Source organism: Anastrepha obliqua, chromosome 2 (genome assembly GCF_027943255.1).
Source record: "Anastrepha obliqua isolate idAnaObli1 chromosome 2, idAnaObli1_1.0, whole genome shotgun sequence".
NCBI lineage: Eukaryota > Metazoa > Arthropoda > Insecta > Diptera > Tephritidae > Anastrepha > Anastrepha obliqua.
In genome coordinates, this window is record NC_072893.1 from 49,620,112 (window position 1) to 49,648,023 (window position 27,912).

General features: G+C 37.2%; 1 protein-coding gene across 2 annotated transcripts in view; it reads right to left on the reverse strand.

Moving 5' to 3' along the window:
• Positions 1 to 8,710: 8,710 nt before the first annotated feature.
• LOC129236893 (furin-like protease 2) overlaps positions 8,711 to 27,912 on the reverse strand; it is a 174,391-nt gene continuing 155,189 nt past the window's right edge. For both annotated transcript variants that reach the window (XM_054871182.1, XM_054871181.1), the window contains exon 15: positions 8,711 to 9,726. In XM_054871182.1, the coding sequence (XP_054727157.1) occupies positions 8,932 to 9,726 (795 nt within the window). In that variant the 3' untranslated portion in view covers positions 8,711 to 8,931. The remainder of the gene's footprint in view (positions 9,727 to 27,912) is intronic.

A 27,912-nucleotide genomic window follows, 5' to 3' on the forward strand; every position in this document is an offset into this window, starting at 1 on the left:
TGTGGAAAAGTTTGAGAGAACCGGGTCTGTAGGAGATGTGAAAACACCAGTGCATGCTCGTACAGTTCGTACTGCAGAAAATATTCCTGCTGTTCGCGATAGTGTGGTGGAAGAGCCGTCCACCTCAACTCGTCGTGCCCAACAATTGCACCTCTCACGTTCGTCGTTGATGAATATTATGCATAAAGGTTTGCATTTACAAGGTGTAATTGACTCAAGAACTAAAGCCTCTTGACCATTTCAAGCGTCGTCAATGGTCAGAATGGTGGCAGGAAATGGCAACAGTGAATGACCAATTTTCGAAGAAAATCATCTTCAATGATGAGGCACATTTTCACCTCAGCTGATTCGTCAATAAGCAGAATTGCCGCATTTGGGCGAATGATAATCCAAGCGTGATTGCCGAAAAACCAATGCACTCACAAAAAGTGACTGTTTGGTGCGGTTTATGGGCCGGCGGCATCATTGGGCCGTATTTTTAACAAAGGTCGGTGAGGCAGTTCCTGCTCGGATGTTACCGCAGGTCTCATCCCTGCAGACACCTGCTTGAGCCTGAGCCGCCTCCCAGGCACGTCAGGAGACACCTCTTTGACTACGCTGGCGATATCCAGGACAAGACCGACCGTAACCTACTGGACCGGACAGTATTTAGACAGTCTACAAACGACATTCACCGGGAGACCGTTACCACCTTCTTGAACTCCCGTCCTGTGAATGCCGTAATTGGAGTCCAACCACCACCTATTGCAGATGAAGAGCTCCAGCTTCCCCGTGAGACCCGTGTAACACTGGCACAACTACGCTCTGGATATTGTAGCAGGTTAAACTCCTACATATCCAGAATCGACCCCGACATACCAAACACATGTCCGGCATGTGAAGGTACCTCGCACGACACTAACCACCTCTTCACATGCCCCCTCAAACCGACTCATCTAACCCCCCTCTCCCTCTGGACCCAACCTGTCGAAACAGCATGTTTCCTGGGCCTACCCCTAGATGAGCTAGACGAAGACGAACGATGATATGCCTACACTGACAGGGCTACCTATGCTGTTAACAACAACAACAACAGGCCGGTCAGGCAGTTACTGTGAATAGTGTTCCCTATCGTCAGATAATAACGAACTTTTTATGCCCCGAATTGAAAGATATGGATGTGGACAATATTTGGTTTCAACAGGACGGTGCCACTTGTCACACAGCTAACGAAACAATGGCTCTTTTGTGCAAAAAATTTGATGGCCGAATAATCTCACGTCGCGACGATGTCAATTGGCCGCCAAGATCATGTGATTTGACACCGTTGGACTTCTTTCTTTGAGGTTATTTGAAAGAGAAGGTGTACGGCGATAAGCCAGTATCAATCAAGAGTTGAAGGATGAGATAATTCGGCACATTAACGGCATAGAACCTCAATTATGCCTCAGCGTCATCGAAAATTTGGACCATCGGATGGAGATGTGCCGCCGAGGCTGGGGCGGCCATTTGGTCGATATTTGGTTCCATACGTAATTGAGCTGTACCAATGTTATCATAATAAAGAGAAATGGCAATAATTTCTTAAAAAAAATTGTACTTTATTCCAAATCAACACCGGCCCTTGAAACTTAACCACCCTTTATAACACATGTACGTTTGGGGTTGGCGTGTGTGCGTGTGTGTGTGTGTAAAATTTAGCACTAACTAAATATAGCGAAGCCAAAATACGCGCATCATAAAAATAAACAGGCTGCTGAAATAAATAAATCGCACGCGCACGTCCTTGCAAACTAATTAAGACAATAAATTCTTCACACAATTAATTCACACAATAAATTCACATTTACGATTTCCGCTGTCATACGATTTTGAATAGTGTTTTTTTCTGTTTTCTGTTTTTTACGAGTAATTTTATTTGCTTTAACAATTACCATTTATTTACATTTAATTTACAACATTTATGAATATGCGTACATAATTGTTTATATTTATTCAAATTTATGTCTATGTGTGTGTGTTACGTAAAATTTTAGTTATTTAATTAGTTGACAATTTATTTAGTTTTACGCTAACTACGGCAATTACGTTTTCGCTTAGTATTTAAATATTTTTTTTTGCTTTTGTTTTGCAAACTTTTTGTTTCTATAAATATAGTTTTTTGTTTTTGTTTTTGTTTTTATATTCGTATTTATAAGTTTTTCGTGGTTTTACAATAGTTTATTATTTTAATTTTAATTTTCATGATTTTTTGTTTTTTTTGCTTTTGTTTTTTGTAACTTGCATTCTACTCTATTTTTTTTTACATAATTTACATAACATTTGCATGTCGCTTTTGTATGGTTTTTTGCGTTTATCTTTGCTAATTATCTACACAAATCATAATAATTCGTACTCATATAAAATAACAACAAAAACATGATAATTCGATTACATGCACAATTATAGGATTTCATGTCGATTGAATTTTAATCAAAATCCTCTGCAGTTGGATAACATCGAAATTTGGTCCAAATATAAAAATAAAAAGGCCGGAGATTGAAAAGGGAAAATAAAAACATCCGTGGCGTATTCCTGATTATCAGAGCCGATCAATGTAAGCAGCGCTCAACGCAGACGCCACTACCCGAGGCGCATCACCGTCCTGGCAACGCTTGATCTACGAAACGCCTTTAACAGTCTACGATGGACAGACATTATAAAGGCACTACGAGAAAGGTTTCGAATACCTGCATACCTGCTAAGGACTCTCCAGAGCTGCCTGAGTGAGCGTGGACTGCTGAACGAAATACCAGATGGCCAAAAAAACCACAAGCGATAACGTCTAATGCAGCTCAAGGGTATATTCTCGGCCCCGATCTCTGGAATCTGAGCTACGATGAGATATTGAGCGCTAGAAATGCCGGAAGATACATATCTAGTGGAATACGTGGACGATATAGCGGCGGTCATACCAGCTCGTGGCATTGAGGGCACTAGGAAGAAGCTGAACCAAGTCATGACAAGGACGCAACTATGGCTTGAGAACCCCGGCCTGGAACTAGCCAAACATAAAACCGAAGTCATCCTTATGACACGAGGTCAAATGCCACTCGAGGTCACTTAAAAACAAAATAAATAATTGGCGCGTACACTTCTGTTAGGTGTTTGGCCGAGCTCCTCCTCCTATTTGTGGTGTGCGTCTTGGTGTTGTTCCACAAATGGAGGGACCTACAGTTTAAAGCCGACTCCGAACGGCAGATATTTTTATGAGGAGCTTTTTCATGGCAGAAATACACTCGGAGGTTTGCCATTGCCTCCCGAGGGGCGACCGCTATTAGAAAAATGTTTTTATAAATTTTTCTTTCACCGTGATTCGAACCAACGACGTCTCTGTGAATTCCGAATGGTAATCACGCACCAACCCATTCGGCTACGGCGGCCGCCCGAGGTCACTTAGTAACCCAAAAATTAGTGAAATACTTAGGTATTCAACTTGACTGCGCGCTTACTTTCTACTATCCATCTGGGGTCAGAGACGGCATGCGGCTACCAAAGCAGCAAGGGTCACGGGTATGCTAAGTAGATTAATGACAAACATCGGTGGGCCAACACAGAGCAAAAGAAAGCTAATTATGGCGGCCACAAGCTCAATTCTCCTGTACGGCAGCGAAGTATGGGGAATTGTACTAAACTGCAAAGTCGACCGCATTGTCTCAGGCGCAGCAATTTTTGTGATAAGCTGGCAGATACCCGTTGACCTCATGGTCCGGGAACGAAAAGATGCGTGGGACTCCAAAAAGAAACACGTCATCATTAGCTTCTCAGAACGGAGATGCCAAATCATGCTGCGGTGACAAAGTCGATGTGACACTAAACCGAGTGGCAGATGGACGGCGAAACTTATTTCATCAATTGAAAAATGCGTTCAAAGGCACATCGGGGTAGTGAACTACTTCTTAACTCAGTTAGTCTCGGGCCACGGATATTTCCGGAGATACCTATACAGCATGTGCAAGGTAGCCGATTCCAAGTGCATATACTGCGGAGCGCTGAGCGGTTACGCTGAACACACGTTTTTTAGTTGAAACAGATGGCTCGCGGAAAAAAATGCTCTAAGGGAGCAGATTGGCGACATCGCGCCGAGCAACACTAAGCATTGAGACTAACTTTAGACATATATTTGAGTACATAAAGAAACACACAGATGTAGCTCCATTCACTCGTCATGCCCAAGTGTGCTTATAAATACTTAACTGCCAAGCTCATATTACGCGAAAGTTCCTTTTCAAAATGCCGTACAAGCTGGATTGTGTAAATCTGTCGGCAATCGTTTGGGCGACTCAGTACAAATGAAATTCTGAAGGTGTTTGAAGATAAACCAATCTACCGTGCGACTATTTTTCGTGTTTTGAAAGATTGCTGGAATGGAAAGAAACCCACCAAAAGTAAGTGCCGCAACAACGAAAAAACTGCTGTGAAGTGCCATAAACAAGGTTGGTCAATCATTTCAAAGTCTGGCGTTCAGAAGATTTTGAATGCAATTTATCGTAAACGTAAGCAAGCACCAAAATGTACAGCGAAACAGTTCGTAAAAATACCAATTTGCTGCCGTGAACTTCGTCGTGACTTTGCGAATGACAAATTCATAATTTTGGATGATGAATCGTACTTCACATTTTCTCATCATGAATTGAGTGGCAACGACAGTTTTTACACTGACAACTGAGCAAAAAATACCGTTTGAGCCAAAAAAGGACAATTTTCCAAACGTGACACAGGCACATCCAATCGAAGATTTATGGGCAGTTCTCAAGCGGATGGAGCAAAAAAAGGCTGGGAGGCACGAAACGAGCAACAGTTGATCAATTAAATCAAGGGTAAATTTGTTGGCATTGGCTCAGTCTTTTCTAAGCTGGATACAGAAGCAATACGATCTAATGGTGAATGTGGATAAAGCGAGGTACTCGCCAGTGGGCGCCCACGCATATCGGCACCCACGGTAAAATAGTGACAAATAATTAGTTTTACTGCTCAAAACCTATCTAGGAATCCTCTTAAATGTATTTTCATTCCAACATTTCAATTGCACTGTGAAAATATTTCATGTGAATATCTGAGTCTTGTCCATTATTTGTATATTAACATAAATCGAAATTTTTTACTTTGTTTTTTAATAATTTTTTTATATATACAGTATACTCACAAAAATATATTCCATACAAGTAAAATTTACTCTACTTATATTGCAATCCTACATTAAAAAAAAAATTAACAATTGTAATTGTAAAGGAATTTCAAAAAAATACATTTCTTAAACTTTTATAAAATATGTGTACATATGTATGCAAGTAAATAAGTAAAGAGTAATACGTATATAAGTAATAATGCATATAGAGCATTTATGTATATAAAATATTGAGGATACAGACATCTGTCTTAAATATAAGCGGGTGCTAATAAAATGGACCAAAAAAAGATAATAAACAAAAAATTCAGACATTTGTATGTAAACAGCTGTTGGGTACACTTAATTAAAAATATAATTAATTAAAAATATTTATTTATAATAGAAATCTAACTAAAATATGCATTTTAAATAAAATCAAAAGGTTTTAAAGCAGTGAGTGGTTGCCTAATTTTTACAATTTTTAGATACGCTTTCATTGCAATATTTTTATATAATTTTTGTTGTTGTTGTTGTTGAAATTTTGTGTCTTAAAAAATTCAAGACAAAACGAGATGAGCAAGATGAGTTAGGCGCACTTTGACGATTCGCTGTTGGCGTTTATTTACGTACAAGCAGATTTCTGCACTAAATTTATTTCTATAATATATTTTCACTTATAAAGAGATATAGTAGTTATACATGGAGAGTTGATAGCATTTGTTTTCTCTTTGCTCACGGGTGTACTTACTGATACATACATAGGTGTGGGGTGCAAAAAAAGTTATTTGAAGAAAAGTGTGAAATTTACACACTCATATACATTTTTCGAGAAAGTGAACTCAATGCTTGATGTCAGATAAATGCCCTCGTTTGACAACTACAGTATGCACGCGATAAACGTAACCCTTGCAATATTTCCAATTCTACGATGGTTGCAAGAGACTTGCATTATGCCTTTTTTTGGCGGCAAATTTCGACGTGAAATGTATTGGCATTTTAAATAATGGTGGGGCATTAAAGCGAAAAACACTGTTAGGGCCAAATATTTTATAATGCTTTTTCAGAAAAAATAAAAAATGGCTTGCGATAAAAAAATGGTTGGCGATATAAAATAGCTTGCCGTAAAAATTGTTCGACCATAAAAAATGTTCGGCCACAAAAAATGGTCTGCCATAAAGAGTGTTATGCCATAAAAATGGTTTTTTATAAAATATGTATTGACATAAAAGTGTTTCAGAATCAAAATGCTTTGTTATGAAAATGGTTTGCCATAAAAAATGTGTTGGCATAAAAATGTTTTCCCATAAAAAATAAGTTGACGTAAAAATGTTTCGACATGAAAATGCTTTCCCATAAAAAAATCGTTTGCCATATCATATGTTTTTGGGACGACAAATTTGACACAAAATGTATTGGCATTTTAGAATTTTAGTCGGGCGTCAAAGCGAAATTGCGGTAAGGACGAAATATTTTGCAGCAATGTTTTTCTGCTAAAACAAAAACGAGTGTTTTGCCATAAAATATGTATTGACAAGACGTGTTTCAGAATCAAAATGCTTTGCCATAAAAAATGTTTCGCCATAAAAAATGTTTGGCCATAAGAAATAAGTTGACGTAAACATGTTTCGACATAAAATTGCATTGCCATAAAAAATGCTTCGCTATAAGAGATGTCTTGCCATAAAATATGTATTGACATATAATATATGGTAAGTGTTTCAGAATCAAAATGCTTCGCTATAAAATATGTTTTGCCATAAAAAATGCTTTGCTATAAAACATGTTTTGCCATAAAAAATTAATTGACGTAAAAATGTTCCGACATAAAATTGCTTTGCCATACAAAATGTTTTGCCATAAAAGATGTTTTGCCATAAAATATGTATTGATATATACGTATTTCAGAATCAAAATGCTTTGCCACGAAAATGCTTTCCCATAAAAAATGTTTCGTCATAAAAGATATTTTGCCATAAAAAAAATAAATTGACGTAAAAATGTTCCGACATAAAATTGCTTTGCCATAAAAATGTTTCGCCATAAATGATGGTTTGCAATAAAATTCATATTGCCATAAAATATGTGTTGGCATAAAAGTCGTTTTTTACGAAAAATGTTTTGACATAAAAAATTTTTCCCATCTTGTCATACACAATGAAATAATGCAAACTACAAGTATTGCGAAACTACGTGGCACTGGATTTAAAAACTTTTTGGGAAGAAAAAATTCCAAATATTTTTAGTTATTTTAAGAAAAATTCAAAATATGTTTTAATAAAAAAACGTGTTTTCTATTTGACAGAGTAGTTCTGATAATTTTCCCACTTAACTTTTCCATTGCAAAGGGCTTTACAAATTTTTTTGCCATGACTTCTATTAGTTGCGTTTATCGTGTTCATACTGTAGATAAAGTAAAAATATTCCTTGCGGGCGCTGAAAATGTTACTAATTAATTTCAACTGAACTGAAGTGACTCTATAAGAAAAGTCGCCAAATATTTTATTGAATCGCTGGAAATGTTGTTTGCTGTGCTGAACAGTTCCGCCTTGCTCTTGTTTAACCCATATACAACCGCCGTGTCGAAACGAGCATACTTTTTAGAAGTACTGAAAATGTTATTTTGCTCATTTTTATTTCAACTAAGGTTAAGTGGGATATCTGTAGACTATAAAAACCGAAAATTTTAAGAAATATTTTATTATTGTGTTTTGAAGCAGTTTTACAGACAAAGGATCGCCAAAAAGAATTTTTTCCAACCTACTTCATCCACAAAGTGGCTTCTCTTTCTTGTGTGAAATGGATGAAAATATTGAGAAGTATGAAAAGTAATTATGCCATGTATCGGCGAGTGTTTTGAAAATTTTCAAACTGTATGAAGCCATTGTCCGCAGTTGTGGAGCGTATTTGTTTTTCTAATGAAATTAAATAAATTAAGTTTTTTTAGAATTTTACTTTTGTAAAAATTAATGCTTAGCAAGTAATAAAGGCATTTTCGTATCTCCACTGCGAAGTTTTTTTTTGGCTACAAATGGGCGAAGGATATGAGAACAGCAAACATTTTTTCAAATTTATTTTTTGCTTCCCAAATGTGTTTTGTTGTTGCGTTTATACTTTTGTCCACAAAAGTTCAATTGCTTTTAACATCTATAAATATATTTTGTTGTTGTATTTATAGCCTTGCATACAAACCCGGGCCTTCCATGCCAATTTTTCCTATGTATCTGGGAAGGCCTGCTTCAACAACCACTCAAAACATGTCCAGCAGCACTTTTCAAAGTGTTCACACGTACATGGAGGAGCATATTTTATGCTGTTGCAACAACAACAACCATTGTAAAACCAATTTTATTCATCATCAAACACTGCTCAGCCATTTTCAGCGCTCGAGTTGGAATTTGTTTTTACTTTCCTTTTGAGTGATGTTTGTAGAATTTTTGTTTTTTATTTGTTTTAATTTTCATTCCTCTTTAACTGCTTCTCCTAGGACATCTCGTTTTTTATAATTAACGCCTTAGTCTTCACATATATTTTAGCTTTCAACAATTGCATGCCGTGGCGCACAATCATACAAAATTTGCTTGGTTCTGTTTTTGTTTTCTTTTTTTAATAATTTCCTACATTCTTATCTGCTCATTTTCATTTTCATTTTTAGTTGAGTTATAAATCATTTTACTAATAAAAAGCTTTTAGCTACTAACATTTTTTACAATTCTTTTGTTTTTCTTTCGCTTTATACACAATCACAAACGCAATGTTTTACTTGCTTGTTCTCATCACCTGGCATCAGCTGTGCAGATGTCCTTCTATGTCCTTTCGCTGGCGTTCAGCATTTGCTTGTCCGTCGCCGTATTCAATCCATTAATTGGTGCCGCTCGCTGTTGTTGTTGGTGTTGCTGTTGTTGTTGCGTTTCTATGCGTTTCAGAAATGGCAGCCGCGGTGGCACACTTCTACTGGCGATGCTCGTCGTATTGTTGCTGACCGATTTGCGTGCCTGACGCACAATTTGATGCAGCTCATTCATCTCCTCAACATCATTGCCTTGCGCTGTAGTTGATGTTGCTTTGGCTGCTATTGTTAATGATGACTGTTGCTGTTGCTGTTGTTGTTGTTGCAGTGCGGCTTTCGTGCCGCGACAATAGTATTCGATGTCATCGATATCACCCAGCATTGCCGTCATTGCTGAGGTGTTCGTTTCTGTCCTCGCCGCTGGTATTGTTTTTGTTGCAGTTACTGTCGCTGCTGTGGGTCTTATTGTTTTTGCTCTTCCTGCTGCATTGCTGCTTGTTGCTGCATTTGCTATTTTCCTGTAGTCTACTGTGGGCACATCCGGTTCATTGCCATACTCCTCTTCATCCAACGGCGTTGCCGTGCTCACCTCATCGCAATTATCGCGGTAATCATAAATATCATCGTCCTCGTCATCCTCATCCTCATCGTAGGCTGCGCTGTCTGGTAAATTTGATTCGGCATCTGTTTTTAATAGTTTGGCTGCTGCTGCATTACGTCGTCCACCTCCATTGCCTCCTCTTGAGTTTCGCGATTTACTTGGAATTTTGTTGTAGCGTGCGGTATCGCGTACGGAGCGATTGCTGGTGCGCTGTGGACGAGAGAAAAAAAAGAATGAGGAAGTGATTAAGCAGGAATTCTTAAACAAATCGAGCGGGTTTTCTTGAAGTATGTAAGTATATGTTTATATTATTTTTCTTTTGTTGATATGACAGATACGTAAAAATTTACTAAAATATATTAGTAATCTCAGAGTATTTGGGTATGAGTCTGCTTTTTGTAAGCCTACATCCTTCAATATATTCCTCGTTGTAGAATTTCAAAAGCATTATGTATTAACAAGTTTTGACTACTTATTGGTTTCATTTCTAATTTGAATTATTTTCTAAATTCTGATTAATTAAACGAAGCGAAAAAATTTCGAAAAATTAAAGAAAATACTGAGCCACCTAAGCTATTATTTAATGCTCTATAAAAATACAAATAGGCCGTATATTTTATTTAATTTATTTAATTCTTTTAATTAATAAAAATTAAACTATTTAATTAATCAAGACAAAATTAATGAGTTAATCAGAATAAAAAAAAATTATTTTAGTATAAGTGACCCCAAATTTGAATTAGCTTCATATTGTCTTTGACTTTGGACAATTTTTTCCTTTTGCAGCGATAAATTTTTTTTTTTTTTTTATTATTACTTACATTGTAATTAGTTAATAAATTATAAACTAACGAACAATTTGGATTTAATTTTGTACAATATGAATATGCTTTTCACAAGACTTCCAGGGAATTGGTCTACTGCGTGAGTTAGTGTGGTTTTTTTCGTTTCAGCCTTTCTTTCCATTTACCGGGGTCAATTAGGGCTGAGGCTTCGCGTAGTCTTTCCATATGACACTTTGCGTTTATGTTGATCGATGTGGCAACTGATTCGATGCCAAGGTCGCGTTCGATATCGGTGTTGCGGACGTACCAAAGCTCTATAACAGCGCATCGTAGTACCTTATTTTGGAATCTTTGTATGGATTTTATATTGGTTGAGCTTGAGCAGCCCCATAGCTGGATCCCATAGGTCCAAATTGGTTTAAGCACCTAAGAGAATTTTATTGTGTAGGGATAAGGCTGATTGGCTGCCCATAAGCCAATACATATTTCCAAATCTTCTTTTTTCTTTTTAACCTGATCATTCCATCTGAGCTTGGTATCTAGTGTCATACCTAAGTATTGGGCTGTGTTGTGATACGGGATTTGCACGCCGTTTATGTATAGTGGCAGATATTGGATTTTCTTCTGTGTGAAATCTAAATGAACCGATTTTGTTTCGTTTAGTTCTATGCGCCATTTAATGGTCCACTCGGAGATTTTATTTAAATAAATTTGAAGGTTTTTTATTGAGCCAATCTGAGTTTCTCCTACCGATAAAATGGCTGTCTCGTCAGCAAAAGTTGCTGTGGAGCAATTTATGTCATTAGGTAAATCACAAGTAAAAATAATATAAAGATTGGGCCCGAGCACGCTGCCCTGTGGAACGCCAGCTTTAATTTTCTTAAGTTTGGAATATGTGTCTTCGTATTTTATTCGAAAAAAACGATCGGATAAGTACGATTTTAGAATATTAAAATATTGTTTTGGTAGAAGCGCATTTATTTTGTTGAGGAGCCCACCGTGCAAACTTTGTCAAGGGCTTTACACACGTCCAGAAAGACAGCAGAGCACACCTTTTTTTCCTCAAAGGCGTTTTCAATGATGCCAGTAATTCTGTGCACTACATCAATGGTAGAGTGTTTTGTGCTAAAACCAAATTGATGTACTGGTATTATATTTCTTTTGCTTAATAATTATGTCGAGACGTTTGGCTAAAAGCTTTTCCATCAGTTTTTGATATATCTTTAATATCTTTGGCATATTTATGACCTGTTGTGACAACCTTATTTTCCGAAGTACTACTCTGGGCTGCCTGTTGCATGAGATTAAATAATCCTAATATTTCATCATCTAAATCGGAAGTGTTGTTGCGGCGATAATGAATGAATTCATTTTTTTTCATACAGAGAAAGTACGCAAGAGGAAAAAAATGATCAAAAATCAAAAGTATTTTTTTCAGTTATTTTGTAATAAAATTTAATGGACTATAAAACTGCATACACAGATTTCTAAAAATTCTGGTTAAAAGCTGGAAAGTTTTGATAAAATTTTTAAACATTTTTTACCAAGTTTGTAACTTTGCGTTATGATTTTTGTTGTAGTGCAAACTATTTTGAAAAAAAAAAAAAAAATATCAGGTGGGTTTATAATTTTGCAGCGGGTTGTATCTGAGAAGAAATAGTAGGGGCACGAATCAGTCCTTTGCTGTCGTATGTCTACTCTCAGCCACCAAAGTCATTTTTACCATTCCACTCGTATGCCTACTCTCAACCACTACAGCAATGAATCATAGTACATTATTTTATATTGCATTTATTCACAGAACTAATACGTGTTGTTCATCCTCTAGAATCTTACATTTTCAATGGAAATTAATTCCGACCAGTACGGCAAATTTAAATCGACCACAAGGCTTAAAAGCGGTGAGGTTAAATATGACAGCATGGCGAGAATGTGGAGTATTTCATATGAGAATAGAAGAAAAAAAATTAACACTTTCGGAAATTATATACTTTAGATGGTAAAATATAATGATTTACTTAAATTTTTATTGAAATAAAGTTTTTACACAACTATTTGAATGATAAATTCTGGTACTAAAATCAGCTGGAAGATGTAGTGGACAGAAAATGCGGCACTTTTGGCAGCTGCCAGCTTTGCATATGCTGAGAAGATGAAAAATAAACTGACTGTGCCGAGTGAGAGCAGAATAAGTGCGCCATTATTAGCTACGGAGAGAAAACACCAAACCTAAAATCCTAATTTTCATGGGTGAGATGGATGCCGAAAGTCTCAAAAAAAAATTTATTGATTTGAGTGAAAAGAAATTTAGCTGGGGTGGTCAATGGTCAATGGAATTGGGTTTTGTATTTAATGATTTTTTACTATTTTCAATAAAGCAACATTTCATAAAGAAGTGAGCATGCCGTTCTTATAAAATTTATAGCCGAATCAAATCAAATTCCAAGCTAGACTAAATAGATCTTCTTCTTCATTATTTGCAATTCGTTACCGAATGTAAGCGATCATGTATAAAATATAATGTAACTATAAAATTCTATGCATACAAAATTAAATGAATACAATAAAGCTTAACAAATATGCTCACAGAAATAAAAACATTTTTATATATTAATTTTTTTTTAATATTTGAAAAAGCGTCTCTATTTCGGGCTAATTCCAAAAGATGAACAATATTTTCAACTCCGATCCATTGGCGTATATTTCGCAACCAGGATAATTTCTTCTGCCGATGCCTCGTCTTCCTTCAATTTTTCCTTGCACTATAAGTTGCAGAAGATTATACTTATGATTTCGGCATATGTATATGACCCAGGTAGGCTGTTTTTCTGCGTTTAATGCACCGTAGAAGCTCGTTTTCGCTATTTACTCTTCGAAGCACTTCAGAGTTTGAGACACGGTCGGTCCACGGAATTTTAAGTATTCTTCTTAGTATCCACATTTCGAATGCTTCTATGCGATTCATATCAGAAACTTTCATCGTCCAAGTTTCCATGCCATACAACAAAACTGACAGAACATAACATCTAAAAATTTAAATTAAAATTATGGTTTTTTAGAACGCTGCTGTATTTATAAAAGGCAGTTTTAGCCATTTCTATGCGGCATTTAATTTCCATTGAATCATCACATGTATCATTAATATATCGGCCAAGGTATTGTACTTAAATTTATTAACCCGTTCAATCGGCATGTTATTACTTGTCAGAGTGAGATTATTGTAGACATTCTTACGACTGATTGACATAAATTTTGTCTTATTGACATTGATTTTCAAATCATATATTTGGCTTTGTCTTGCTACACTATCGACCAATCGTTGGAGTCCTTCCATGCTGTCCGTTATTAAAGTTGTGTCATCAGCGTACCTTATGTTGTTAATATATAAATGGATCACCCTATTCAATCCTTTTTTTCTTATTTAATACAATTCAAACGGAATTCACAGAGGGAACGTAGGTTCGAATCTCGGTGAAACACCAAAATTAAGAAAAACATTTTCTAATAGCGGTCGTCCCTCGGCAGGCAATGGCAAACCTCCGAGTGTATTTCTGTCATGAAAAAGCTCTTCACAAAAACATCTGCCGTTCGGAGTCGGCTTGAAACTGTAGGTCCCTCCATTTGTGGAACAACATCAAGGCGCACACCACAAATAGGAAGAGAAGCTCGGCCAAATACCCAAAAAGGGTGTACGCGCCAATTATATATATATATATAATACAATTCTAACCACAATGGATATTTCCTTTTTAAATAAAACCAGTTTTTATTAATCGATTTTAGAGCGGGTATTGTATGAGGCGGTCACACAGTGTAACGCTTATAGCCAAAAATAGTAAGAATGAAAGTGCTAATATTTTGCTGAGAACCGATCATAAATATTCTATTTAAAAGGGTGCTGAAGGAGTTTTGGCAATTTCCTCTTTTTCATATAAAATTCACGCTTCTAAAGTTTTAACAATATTTAAATTTGTTTGCTTCAATAAATTACTTTACTTATTTTGTTAGGCTTTTGTATGGAGCAATTTTTTGCGCATAAAAAAGCTCCTTATAAAAAAGCATTTGCCATTTGGGGTCGGCATAAAACTGTGTGTCCCTCCATTTGTGAAACAACCTAAAGACGCATGCCACAAATTGGAGGAGGGGATCGGCAAAATATCTGACAGAAGTGTGCGCGCCAATTATTATATTTATTTTTTTTAACACTGTATATATTTAGCTTTCTAAGTGAATACGTGCGAATTCTTTACACGTTTTCAATTTATAAGAAAGGGCATTAAGTGCAAAATACAAAAAAAGACTAACAAAAAGTTTAAAACAAAAAAAGAACCCCACATACGTCCGCTGATAAAATATTGCTATTTGTTAGAAGGCAGCATGTATCATAAAGTATATACAGTACTTTTTAGTGCCCAAGATGTGATAATCTTTGTTTCCAAATAATTTTTATAATGCGAATTAATTAATTTATAAAGCAAGAAATTTTTGAATTGTTTGAGGTTTGGTACCAGGAAGCAAAAAGAAGTAATTTAAAAGCACTTAAAAATATGATAGAAGCTCAATTTAATAAGACTCTAAACGCTAACGATTGGGAAAAGGATTACAAACTCGAATTGACACTCATTCTAAGCTATGGGATTGAGGATGTAACAAGGGATTTTATGAAAAAGTGGTCCCAATTTGCTGCAAATCACATTTTTTTTTGTGGCTAGTCGGCTTGCCTTAAGACTAATCTTGACTATATTTCATATTTATGCTTCTATTGAGAAAATGAATACGACAACCAAATTTAATCAGTATCGAATAACTTTTAACACTTCCACACACAAGGGTGGGAGGCGTGACAGTAGGCCAATACTAAAAATATTTCATATTTCTTCTACTCTAAGTGAAAATAGATCATATAAAAAATATTACTAACCTATTACATATTACATGTTTCTATTTCTGGCTGCCGCTTATATGGGGACGTCACACTGTAGGCCGGCATCATCGCGCATACTTCCAGTATTAAATGTTACGTATACGCCACAACGCACATTAGTTGAATTACAATGCCGGGAACTAATCGTGCAGTTTGTGGTAGCTAACCACCGACATTTTTTGTGTGCACACACACGCACATCTACTATCGAGTATCGACATATATATTTATGTATTTACTGCAACATAGCGCACACCAAAGGCCTGATGCGTGCACTAACATTCATATGTAGATACGCGCATATTTTTCGTGCCCTCTAGCGGCGTATTAGCTAAATATAAACGCGAAACGCATATGTGTTGCAAATTATTTGGTAGGCAACCATAAATTGTTTAACTTTATGGCATTATGGTACATATTCGCTTTTGAATGAGCCTATTTCCTCTAAACGCCTAACTACCCCACGACCGCATGATGTGAATGCACGGCACTGTATGGCACAAATAACTGCACAAACCGAATTGATCTAAGCTGTATGAACCAGTCGAATAGTCAAACCAATTGGCCGCACCGCACCGCACCACATCACATCACACCGCTCAACCAATCAAGCCAAATAGGCGTAACATTCAATGGAGCAACAAACCAACTGACCGACGAAGCCAATGAACCATAACAACGGCCAAAAAGTCAAGCGCACATGCAAACTACACTCGTACAAATTTTGCTATTCAGAATTGCATATTGCCCCCCCATTTCCCGTTTGTCCATACACATACAACTGCTTCTACATCACCACTCGTTTAACGCGATCAGCCTACAACAGCCACTGGTCGATTTTATTTTTGCCTACGTGTGTGTGTGTGTGTGCGTGTGTTAGTGTATGCATCTTAGCAGCGCTAATAAACCACATAAATTTTAAAATACATAAAATAGCGCTCATGAGTGGCTAAATACAGGTTGGCTGCCTAATTTTCAAATACGAGCGTGAAAATTGGTGTGCAATTTATGTTCTACAGATAGCAGAAAAGAAAAAAAATAATATTACAAAAATTAAAATTAAAACCGAAACCGATAAATGCGAAATGCAGCGTACATTTTCGATAGTTTGACTTCCTTCCTCGGCCGCAGCATGGCATTATTCGTGAAATCTGTATTTTGGCTAGCGCGTTCAGCTGCTGTTCAGCAAGAACATTCACTGCATATGCGCCTATTAGTATGCTTACTCTTGTGTACATGCGGTATTTATGTGAATGAATATTTTATTTTGACCGCATTGTTATCGTAAATTAGCATAGTGTACTTTACACTGCACTGTTCCTATGTGGTGAGCCTGCTGACTAGAATAATGCCATTTAACTTTAGTTTATCCGAACAGCGTAATCTCCAAAGCATGGCTCATTACAGGCGCTATTCGCAATACGTTACGGGTTGTTATTAGCGTTTATGTTCGTGAGTGATTTTTGAAGCTACTAAATTGCGCATACAATTGGAGTAACTGATTTAATTCATTTAAAAATCATGCTAATTAGCTGTGTTGGGAATAATTTTTTTTTGTTATGCGTGTGCCAAATAAATTCAGCTACTTTTTCGGGATATTACACACTTTTATTCTCCTCTTTCAGTGCAATACAGAATTAGTATGAAATAAAATGTGTTATGGGGCGGGAAAATAGTATGAAAGGGGAATGATAGGTTAGATATATCTGGCTGATCTGAATTGATCTCACATAGACCACAAAGGTCTGGTGTGTTATCAGTGTTATTGGAGTCGTGTTAAACATAGTTCGTGATACAAAAGTACGTTGAAAAAGTTGGTAACACTGAAACTAAGCGAATTGCCATTAAGTCGAGCCCCTAATAATTTTTAATTTAAATAATTTTCTCACAAAACAGAATCTCGTGACTATCATCTACTGCAAGAATAGCAAAACGTGTTCGGTCGGCAATTGCGGGCAGCTCACTAACAAGGAAACGCAGATCGGCTCCCCGCGCATAATAAACCTTTGCTGCTGCTGTTTGGTGTTCTCTTTTCCAGCGGCCTAGATTTGTCTGCTGTTACTGGTTGTTGTGCGGGAGTTTTGCTGTACTGGCATTGCAGCTGTTGTGGTGTTTATTTTGCCACAAAATTCACCATAGTTATCGATATCGATAGTTCTAATGCTGCTAAAAATACAGCCGATATAAATAAAAAGTCCATCAAAAAAGTGGCGGGAAATGGTCAATGAAGCAAGCTATATTTATCACTCATTCAAATTCTAAATATTGTCTTCTATGTAGGCCCCTGCCGAAAAATACAAAAATAACAAATACAATAAAATTTGTTAAAATAGTCTTCATTTTCCAGAGCCGTTTTAAGTTTATGGCGTGAATAATATTTTCATTCGACCGCACACGGGGACCTCAAAGTGATAGTCTGAGTTCTGGAGAGACAGATAAAGCCAGCTGGAGTCATATCAAGTGATTTCTGACTATGCCAGCTTGTTCCAGGCAGAAATTTTAGCGATCAGAGAAGCATGCAAATCACTAAAGCTCTATAAGAAAGTTGGTGCAAGAGTAGCTATCTTCTCAGACAGTCAAGCAGCTATAAAGGTCTTAGACTACAACTCCATTTCATCCAAACTAGTCTTACAGTGTAGAGAGGAACTAGAATTACTTAGTCATCGGCTTGAAATTACTCTGATATGGGTTACCGGTCATAGGAACATACGGGGTAATGAGAGAGCAGATGAGCTAGCAAGAAAAGGCTCGACACTAGACTTAGCAGTAGCAGTGTTCACCCCACTCAACACAATCAAAGCATCCATTGCTTCGCGCTATCCAAAGGACGAATCACCTGTTAGGATGTTCTCGGCCAAACATCTCACGCATCACTGCAACCCTTACAGCCCATTAGAAAGTAGAGGATCATGCAGCTAGACTCAACCTGCCCTTCAATCCTATCTGCAGAAGCTGTCAAGCGGAAGAGGCGAAGGAAAGTCTTTTCCTCTACTTGTGTGAATGTTCAGGGCTAGCTAGGGCACGACTCCGCTCCTTTGGTAAGCCTTTTTTGCAGCAAATTAATGAGATCTCAGACATCGAGATAAAGAATTTGCTGCTATACTTCGACCTCACTAAATGGATCTGACTTAGAACAAAAAACATCGTTACACGAGGGCAGTGGTAGTAAAACGGCGCTAGTCACTAATTAGGATTATTTCAGTGGAAATACTCAACCACTTCAACAACAACCACATATTAAGTAAAAACGTGGCTGTGCAATGATATTTGCTTAGTTTTTCTCCAAAAATTCATTCATAATGATCGGCGTGTAAGACGATGCGTTATTGCGGTGTAAAGTTCAGTATTTTTTACCACAAATCTTGCCATTTTGAACAAATTTAATTTCTCAATTAATTTGCTAACATTTTTTCGACATACGATCACAGCATTTTTTTTATTTTTATTATTTTTGATACTTTTTTTCCTTTCAACGTGCGCTTTAAGCGTTGAATTTCCGGTACTTTTTCACAGAATAGTGCTGCAACATGGTAATCTCAGCATAACGTATGATTAAAGTGTGAGTCAGTCTAATAAATAGTTTTTCGAAAAGTAATAATTAGTTTAAAAAAATAATCGCTGGGATTTTTCTATCATCATCATCATTAGCACTACAACCTTGTGCAGGCCATTGCTTCCATATTTTTGTGGAATTTTTGTTGTTTTTTTCTACTCGGATACTCCGCACATTTAATCACGTAAATTGCGCTCATTATTCTCAACTCAATAACATATTTAAGTAGGTTTGTGCATACACTTGGCTCTGAGTAACTCCAATGTATGATAATTGAAACTCCTAAATGTAGGCTATTAAAAATAGTTGTGCTTTTCTCTCGCCATAGCCAAATAACATAAAAGCAGTCAACGGTGGTCAACCAACAAAACAGAATAGCTATGGTGAATACTTCAATACGACAACAACAGAAAAATAAAAAGAAAAAAAAAAAACAACAAAACCAATAAGATAGTAGCTATGTACTCGTATGTATACCAATAAGTGCAGCAGCAGAGCAATGACAGGAATACCAGATGCTAAACGACAAGCCATTCCTCAATGGCTATTGGCGGAAAATTGCTTTTCACTAAATATGCTATACTCTACATGCAAGGAGCGTATAAAATCATCTATATGTATATGTATGTGTTGGGTTTATATGTGTTGGGTTTATATGTGTACGAGCATTTATACCACGTTGCAAAGTTATAGAGCCAACACTTATACAAAGCACAAAGTTTGAAGTTTGCATTTATATCGTTTATATAGTAGAATGCCCTATATTTTTATAAACAAATTATGGTACGCTAAAAGAGATATAAGTAAATGGTCTGAAAATAGTCTAAACTTGGTTTAAAAATGATCTTCTCTGGGGGAAAAAAGGAGTTCCTAGAAAAACTGAGCACATCATCAAGGCGCTCTATCATAATGCGGAGCTAACAGTTCTTCACACCGGCACCAGAAGCACTTCATTAAGAACAAGGTCCGGCAATAAACCGTTCCGCTCGCTGTCGCTGCTTCTGTTAAGGTTACATTTGATGAAGTAATGCAGAAAGTGGAAAAAAGGAGCCATGGCATCACTCGGAAGTTATCCCGCCAACTACATGACCTGGACTACCCGGACGATATTTGCCTGCTTTCACACAGACGTTACGACATGCAGGTGGCCAACATCGATCTTCCAGTCATTGCTGCACGAAACATTGCTCTGGAATAAACAACAAAAAACAAACAGTAGCAATGCGACTCAATAATATAATATAATATTAGGTGTGCAACTAAGTTCCCGCTGTTTGTCAATAGATGCCGCCAGCAGTGTGTGCTAGTCGATTCTAACATAACCTAAACGTCATAAACCAAGCTTAGACATATGGTGAAGAAACTGATTCGACACATTAGTGATTTTGTATTGGTATCACATACTTTTGGTTTTGTGAAAATGTCTGATTTTGTGCTGAATGATCGGCATTTGCGGGAAGAGTTGATTTTCCTCTATCAAACGAATAAAAACGGCGCCTGAAGCGCATCGAGAGCTACAAAAAGTTTATGGAGATGCTGCTTTAAGTGAAACAATGGTCCCGTTGCTTCAAAGATGATTTTAATGCTGACGACCGTCCGCGTGAAGCAAGGCGAAAAACTTTCGAAGACGCTGGAGGCATTGCTCAATGAAGATTCATGTCAAACGCAAGAAGAGCTTGCTTCAGTATTAGGAGTTACACGCCAATCCATTTCCAAGCGATTGCATGCTTTGGGAATGATTCAGAAACAGGGGACTTGGGTTCCTTATGTGTTAAAACCAAGGGATGTTGAACGTCGTTTTTTCGCCTGTGAACAACTGTTCCAGCGGCAAAAAAGGAAGGGGTTTCTTCATCGCGTCGTGACGGGTGATGAAAAATGAATTCATTACAGTAATCCAAAGAAAAGAAAGTCATGGGTACTGCCCGGTAATGCTTCTACGTCGTCACTTCGCCCGAATATTCACGCTGCTAAGGTTATGCTATGTATTTGGTGGGACCAAGTTGGTGTTATTTATTATGAACTGTTAAAATCAAGCGAAACCATCACTCGGGATCGGTATCGACTTCAATTGATGCGATTGAGTCGAGCACTGCACGAGAAGTGGCCGCAATACGCGGAGAGGCATGAAAAAGTGATTCTACATCATGACAACGCTCAGCCTCACGTTGCCAAACCCGTTAAAATGTACCTGGAAACACTGAAAAGGAAAATCCTACCCCACCCGCTATATTGTCCAGATATTGCGCCGCCCGATTATCACCTGTTTCGATCGATGGCACATGGGTTAGCTGATCAGCAGTTCCATTCGTATGAACACATCAAAAAATGGCTTGATCCTTGGATATCCTCAAAAGATGAACAGTTTTACTGAGACGGTATACGAAGATAAAGATGGGAAGAAGTAATAGCCAGCGATGGGCAATACTTTCAATGATTCACTTGTAACCATTTTTTCAGAATAAAGTTGTATTTTCATCAAAAAAACAGCGAGAACCTAATTGCGCACCTAATACAAATCTCAAAAATATTGTAATCGTGCTGTATGTTCAAAGTTTCTGCTATCTTGGTATGGGCATAGCATTGACTAGCGGAGGAGCGGAAGAAGACACACGAAATTGTCTGCGCAAAGTGCGGCGAGCTTTTGGACGATTACAGCCAATTCAGAAAAGTAGACAAACAAGGAAACAAACGACCCGGTCGACTACGAAATCCCTGGAGGCATTCTAACTTTCGTGATTGAGAAGCAGTTAACCGAATGCGGGATGTCGCTAAGGGAACAGCTGTTAATTGAATTAGATATAAATGTTTTGTTGAATCCCTATGTTCCCCAGTGGAAAACAATAATAAAGGAATAAAAAAGCAAAAAATATGTTTGTAAAAAAAAATTATTTAAATTGAAAAAAATAGTAAATACTAATAAAGTCTACTTATAAATAGACAACACGCGATGGTTCTATAATTTTGTACCGGACTACATACATACTTATATATATATTATACATATACAAATTTATATATACGTCTGCGTAAAACTGTTTCATTATTCACATAGTTACTTATATGACTGTGTGTTTTATGTTTTTAAGTCAATGCTATGGTTTTGTTTGTGGTACACACACACACACATAAGTATGTGTATTTATGTTACTTGTAATCCTGTCTCTTTATTTTGTTGTTTAACTTTCTCGTGTTGTGCGCTCAACCATACCGATAAAATGGCAATAAACCAAATATCTGCGCGCGTACTGGGCGCCCAAGCACCCAAGCGCACACTGACATATTATATTTATGTAGATTTAAATGTATGTACGCGTGTAGATTTGCATATATTTGCACGTACATGTATGTATTTCTAAGTAAATAAGGGTGTATGTATGTATGTACCTAAAATAGCCATACAAGTGACGAGGCGGTTAATAGAGGGCCAAGCGCATAATAAGCGAAGCATTTGTCGTGCCTAAGCCAAAGTGCTTTCCCACCACTTACTCGTACGCAGCAGAGATGAGCTCACAAAAAGTTATACACTCGCACATTGCCATGCACATGCAGAGCTTATGGTCGCGTAAAACGCGTAGGCTCTTCAAAAGTACTTCATGATACATCGTTTAGTTATGCGCGCGTAGGTATGTATGTGTGCACATAAAAGTGGTGTATGTGTGCTCATGTATGTGTGAGTGTGTACGTACATATATTGATGATTCGCCCGAAAAAAGGGTTAAGCGTATTACGTAAGCGTGTCGTTACAGGAGCGTAGCTAAAAACCATTTATTTGTTTTGAACTTTACAATGCTAAGATGCTAAAGCGTGTCATTTCGCTAAATACGTGGCCCGCATGGCAGCGCTTTTTGTACGTACGAGCCCATATGCGCCTCATACGAGCAGAGGCATACGGTAGTGTACAAACACACGCACATATACTCATATACATAAATTCCCACATACATACAAATGTGCGCGCAAAAACTCCAGCGCTGTAATTCCTTTCTGTCTAACCACATCGCTTGCTTTTTCCCTACCATTTAGCTCTTGCCGCTTTATAGCCGCTTCCATTTTATTGCTTCTCTCACTCATTTTCCCGCATGCCTTCCGTTTAACCGCGACCATTTTTTGTCTACGCTACATACTTAGAGAGGATATGCCTGCTGTTTAGATGGCCCATACATACCGATGGTTCTGTTTATTTAGCCACAACGATGACGGATTGATGGCGCCGCAACGTCACAAACACCAACGTTCATCGTTCATCTTTAAATTGGAAAACATTTTTCAAGCAATTTACTTTTGACTGAGTGTTTAGTTATTTATAACTACATGAGAATTCATGTACTCTTCCTTGCATGTATGTGTGCGTAGAAATGTAGAATTATCGCATGAGTGACATCGGAATCGGAAACTTGTCGTAAACGTTTAAGTGGTAAAGAATTGAAATGGAAATTTTGTGAGCATTCAATCTAAATTAGTTGTAAAGCCTTTTATTTTTATGATACCCCAACACACCAGTAGATGGGATAGTCAAGGGCTTCCTATGGTCTGCAAATACTCGGTGAAGAAGTGGGCATAGCTACACTTATTTAGAGTAATAATGGCGCCTCTACAACTTCAGAGTTTCCCAAGTGAATAACTAATTCAAGTGCATTTTTCTGGAATTACTTGGCAAAGTAAGCGCTGTAAGAGCAGACACCATTGAAAGGTGTCTTCATAGTTTACCCAGTTTGTCGAAGATAATTGCCTACGCCACTGTTCGCAGTTATGGTTTTGAAGTTGTAAGAGACTTCGTTCATTTGAGAACCTTCATTAACACCGATGATAATTGCAGTCTTGAACTCCAGCGAAATTTCTCTTGCCAACAAGTTCTACTTTGAACCAAGAAACCAATTGAGTAGTAAAGCCCTCTCTCGACGAGCAAAACTAACGCTCATAGGGCTCTCATCACACCTGTCCTAATATATGGCGCAGAAGCTTTGGCGTTGGCAATATCTGATGAGGCGTCACTTGAAGTATTTGAGAGATAGATTCTGTGGAAGGATCGTAGGCGATAGAAACGTGAGCTGTATGAGTTTTATGACGACATAGACCTAGTGTAGTGAATAAAGATCTAGTGGTTACGTGCGCTGAGTCATGTCGTCTTAATAGAAATGCGGTATCGATGCGGTACCAGTTGGTGGCAGCAGAGGAAAAGGAAGATCTCCTCTTCGTTGGAAAGATCAGGTGGAGAAGAATTGGCTTCATTTGCAGTGTCCAATTGGCGCCGGGTAGAACGAGAAGTAGTCTATTGGAGCGCTTTGGAAACTCGACCAAAATCGCCTAAGCGGTTATCGCGTCAATCAAGGAGAAGGAGCACCTAATTCTATATAGAGTCCAGTACACACTATAGAGTAAAATACGCACCTAAGGACCCTTGGCGTCTTGATAAACCACAAGCTATGCTTCAAAGAACACTTCAAGCAATCTGCACTCACAGCTGCAAAGGTGTGTAAGTGACTTTCCAGAATTATGCGGCAATTTGGGCAGGCGCTGAAAGGTGCATACAGGTTAGCCAATCTAAGACAATCATCGAAGAGACGAAGCAGCCGCTGCACTCGAAATTAAAGCAGCGGAAGATGGACACAATCTAGACTTGCGAACCTGAAGGGAACGGAAACATGGGAAACTGAATTTCTATGTAACCCAGTTGCTTTCTGGTCATGGGTGTTTGTCGACAATTTTTGCAACGACTTAATTATGTCAGCGATCCACACTGCCAATTCTGCGTCGATAAAGTTGCAGGATCTGAGCACGCAGAGTCAGAATGCGTGCGATTCACAAAAATGCGGAGACTAGTCGAACGAGAACTGAACTACAGACTCAGCGCATTTGAATTCGTTCGAAATGTTGCCTTCACCTGAAAAGTGCGAAACTGGAAGTAACTACATAAAATCGTAATGGTAAAAAGAAGGCAGGATGATTAAGATGCACGAACCAATGAGGTGACAAAAAGTTAATTTACCGGCCCTGCTACGTAATGCCCTCAATGGTAGTGCTGCGAGGAACTGACAGGAATGAGTGGTGGGAGTTGTTTTAGTGCGTAAGTGCTTTCCGAACCCTGCATGCTTATAGCATGGGATATAAGTATTATTAAAGAGTTTAACCTTCAGGTCGGTCAGCATATCATAAAAACACTTAACTCTAAAGCTTAGCTATATTCTATAGGGACACATCGCAACAAATTAATAGCACGTCCACATTTTTTTTTTTGTTTTGAATACTCATTATTGTTGTCTAATGTATAACCCGTGGCTCAACAAAAACCACATCAATCCAATTTTAAAATTTAGTGTAAAAATTAAAAAAATTCCACAACCATTCCATTTCCTTTGCTTGTAATTACAATAGCATTTCTAGAAACATTTTCGATATGCAGTTTTAAAGCCTTTTAAATTTTAATATAAAAAGTGCGGCCGCCGTAGTCGAATGAGTTGATGTGCGACTACCATTCAGAAGTACCTGCGATCCCGAATCTTCCAACATGAAATACCAAATGATATACACACTTACAGAAAGTTATTTCTAACAGCGGTTACCCCAGGGGCAGGCAATGCCAATCCACGGAATATATTTCAGTCGTGAAAAAGCTCCTCATAAAAAATCATGCGCGGTTTGGAGCCGGCGTAAAAGTAAAAACAGTCGATTTGCGGAACCACGTCAAGGCGCTTAGCAAAAATAGGAGGAGAAGCTCGAGATATTTAATGAATTTAATTTGAATAAATTGAAAAATATTTTTGGAGTATGCGTCCTTTTTATTTAGAATTTTATTGGACTCGATTAATCCAAATTTATTATGAATATGAAATTTTTTGGGAATTTTCTACGAAAATGTTGTTTCTAAAGTTCGAATTGACTTAGACAATTTGCCAAATTAACTCATTTAATGCCACATAAATGAAAACAATGGACGTTAAATGAGTAAAATTAATTAGGAACTATGAGTTTTATTTGAAACAATGGCTTTAAAGAAATAATTCATGTACATTTATAAAGTATTTTAAAAAAGTAATCCATTTTGATCATTTCGAGTTTGTCAGATTCTTAAAATGTTCCTGAAAAACAGGAGGGATCTATAGTAGTAAACACATAACATCTTTATATTTTTCTTCCGTTACTCGTCGTGGCGGCCGCCGTAGCCGAATGGATTGGGGCGTGACTACCATTCGGAATTCAGAGAGAGAACGTCGGTTCGAATCTCGGTGAAAGATCAAAATGAAAAAAAAGTTTTTTTCAAATAAAAAAAAATATTTGCCGTTCGGAGTCGGCTTGAAACTGTAGGTCCCTCCATTTGCGGAACAACATCAAGACGCACACCACAAATAAGAGGAGGAGCTCGGCCAAACACCCAAAAAGGGTGTACGCACCAATTATATATATAGGGTTTTTTAATAGGTGCGCTTCAACTTTTTTCCGATAGGGAGGGCGAACGACGCAATATTTTTTATTTTTCGCTTGTTATTTGTAAACTTCATTAGTATACATTTCATCATGGAACGCTACACACTTGATCGTGCAAATTTTACTTTAAGAGCATTACGGCCATTTTACGGTCCATTTAACAAGCCGTCCCGTTTTGGGGTTATGTGAAGTCATTGGTCTACAGTAACAAGTCGGCGACGATTTGTGAGCTCAGAGCCAATATTGAACGCGAAATTGCTGGAATTTCGGCCGATTTATGCAAAAGAGTGGTCGAAAATTGGGTTCAACGATTGGACTTCGTAAAACGTGCACGCGGTGGTCATGCAAAAGAAATCGAATTACATACTTAAATGTATATGTTGAAACTCGATAATAAAAAAAAAAATTAGTTAAAAAAGTCAAACCGTTTGTGTTTTATTCAAAAAAGTTCAAAAGTTGAAGCGCTCTTACTGAAAACCCCTATATATATACCTTCTACTCAAATATGAACGAGACGTTATCAATAAAACGGTCCGCGGATGACATATGGCAAAAATAAATTTTTTGTTTTTTGGTAGGACTGTTATAAGCTTACATGGCAAATTTCAGCGTGATATGTTACATAGTTTGTTTTCTGTGCTACTGTAAACAAGTCAAGCTCGAGTGTGTTCTTCGAATTCTCTTTTATGACTTCAATTGTCTCAAAACCAAAATGAAATATATGAAGAGCAATTTGAAAGTTGCTGAAAAAATATATTGATTTTTTATAATTTTTGCCTTTATAATTTTTTTCGAATGCATAAAATGCTTTTTATCAGAGAAAATGCGAAACATCGTCATGAAAAAACAAATATCAACGAAATCCTTAAGCGAGTTCAAATTTGTACTTTGTAATACTAAAGTTTAAAGAGATACATATAAAACTGCGTACTAAAAAGTTTTGTAAAGCTTCTTTTTAATAACTTGAAAATCTTGTGAACTGTCTTTTGAAATTTCTAAATATTCTTTATACAAAGTTGAACATTTTGTGAACAACCTCTTAGCATATCTTAAAGGTTTATGAATTTCGCACAACTTTTCAAACCTTAATTTAATTTATTAAAAAAAAAATTACGAAAAATACGTTAGGGTGAAAAATGTACTATTATAAAAATATAAAGTGACTGAATTATGTACACAGAAGTGCGCATACTATTTTTGTACAAATAATTCTTTAGATTATTCCATTAAATTTTCCGAATCTTATCGTGACGTGGCATCAAAACTTCCAAAAGTTATTAAAACTTAACAACTCAAATGTAAGGGAATAGCTTTCGCTATTTCCCAAAATGTCACATTTCCGGTTATTAACAACACCTCAAACGACCACTTGAACACAAGCACAGGATTTTATTACCCAATCAAATCTTCTCATTACTCAACGCCCCCATTCCACTACACTCCAATTGATTTACTCATAACAGTTCATCTTTGACTTGCCATTAAATTTGCTGTTGAATATTTTAGCCATCGACCTTGACCTTTGCTGCTTACAATCACAAGTAATCATCAATTTCCATAAAATAAAGTGAACTCGTGTCTTGCCTTTGCTCTCCAGCTCTTGCAGGCTAGCGACTAACATGAAAAGCAGTGCCTGGCTCTGTTATGGAAACGTTTGGAAATTTACGACTTTTACATAATCAGCGTTAAATGTTAGCGTTGAAGCATTTATG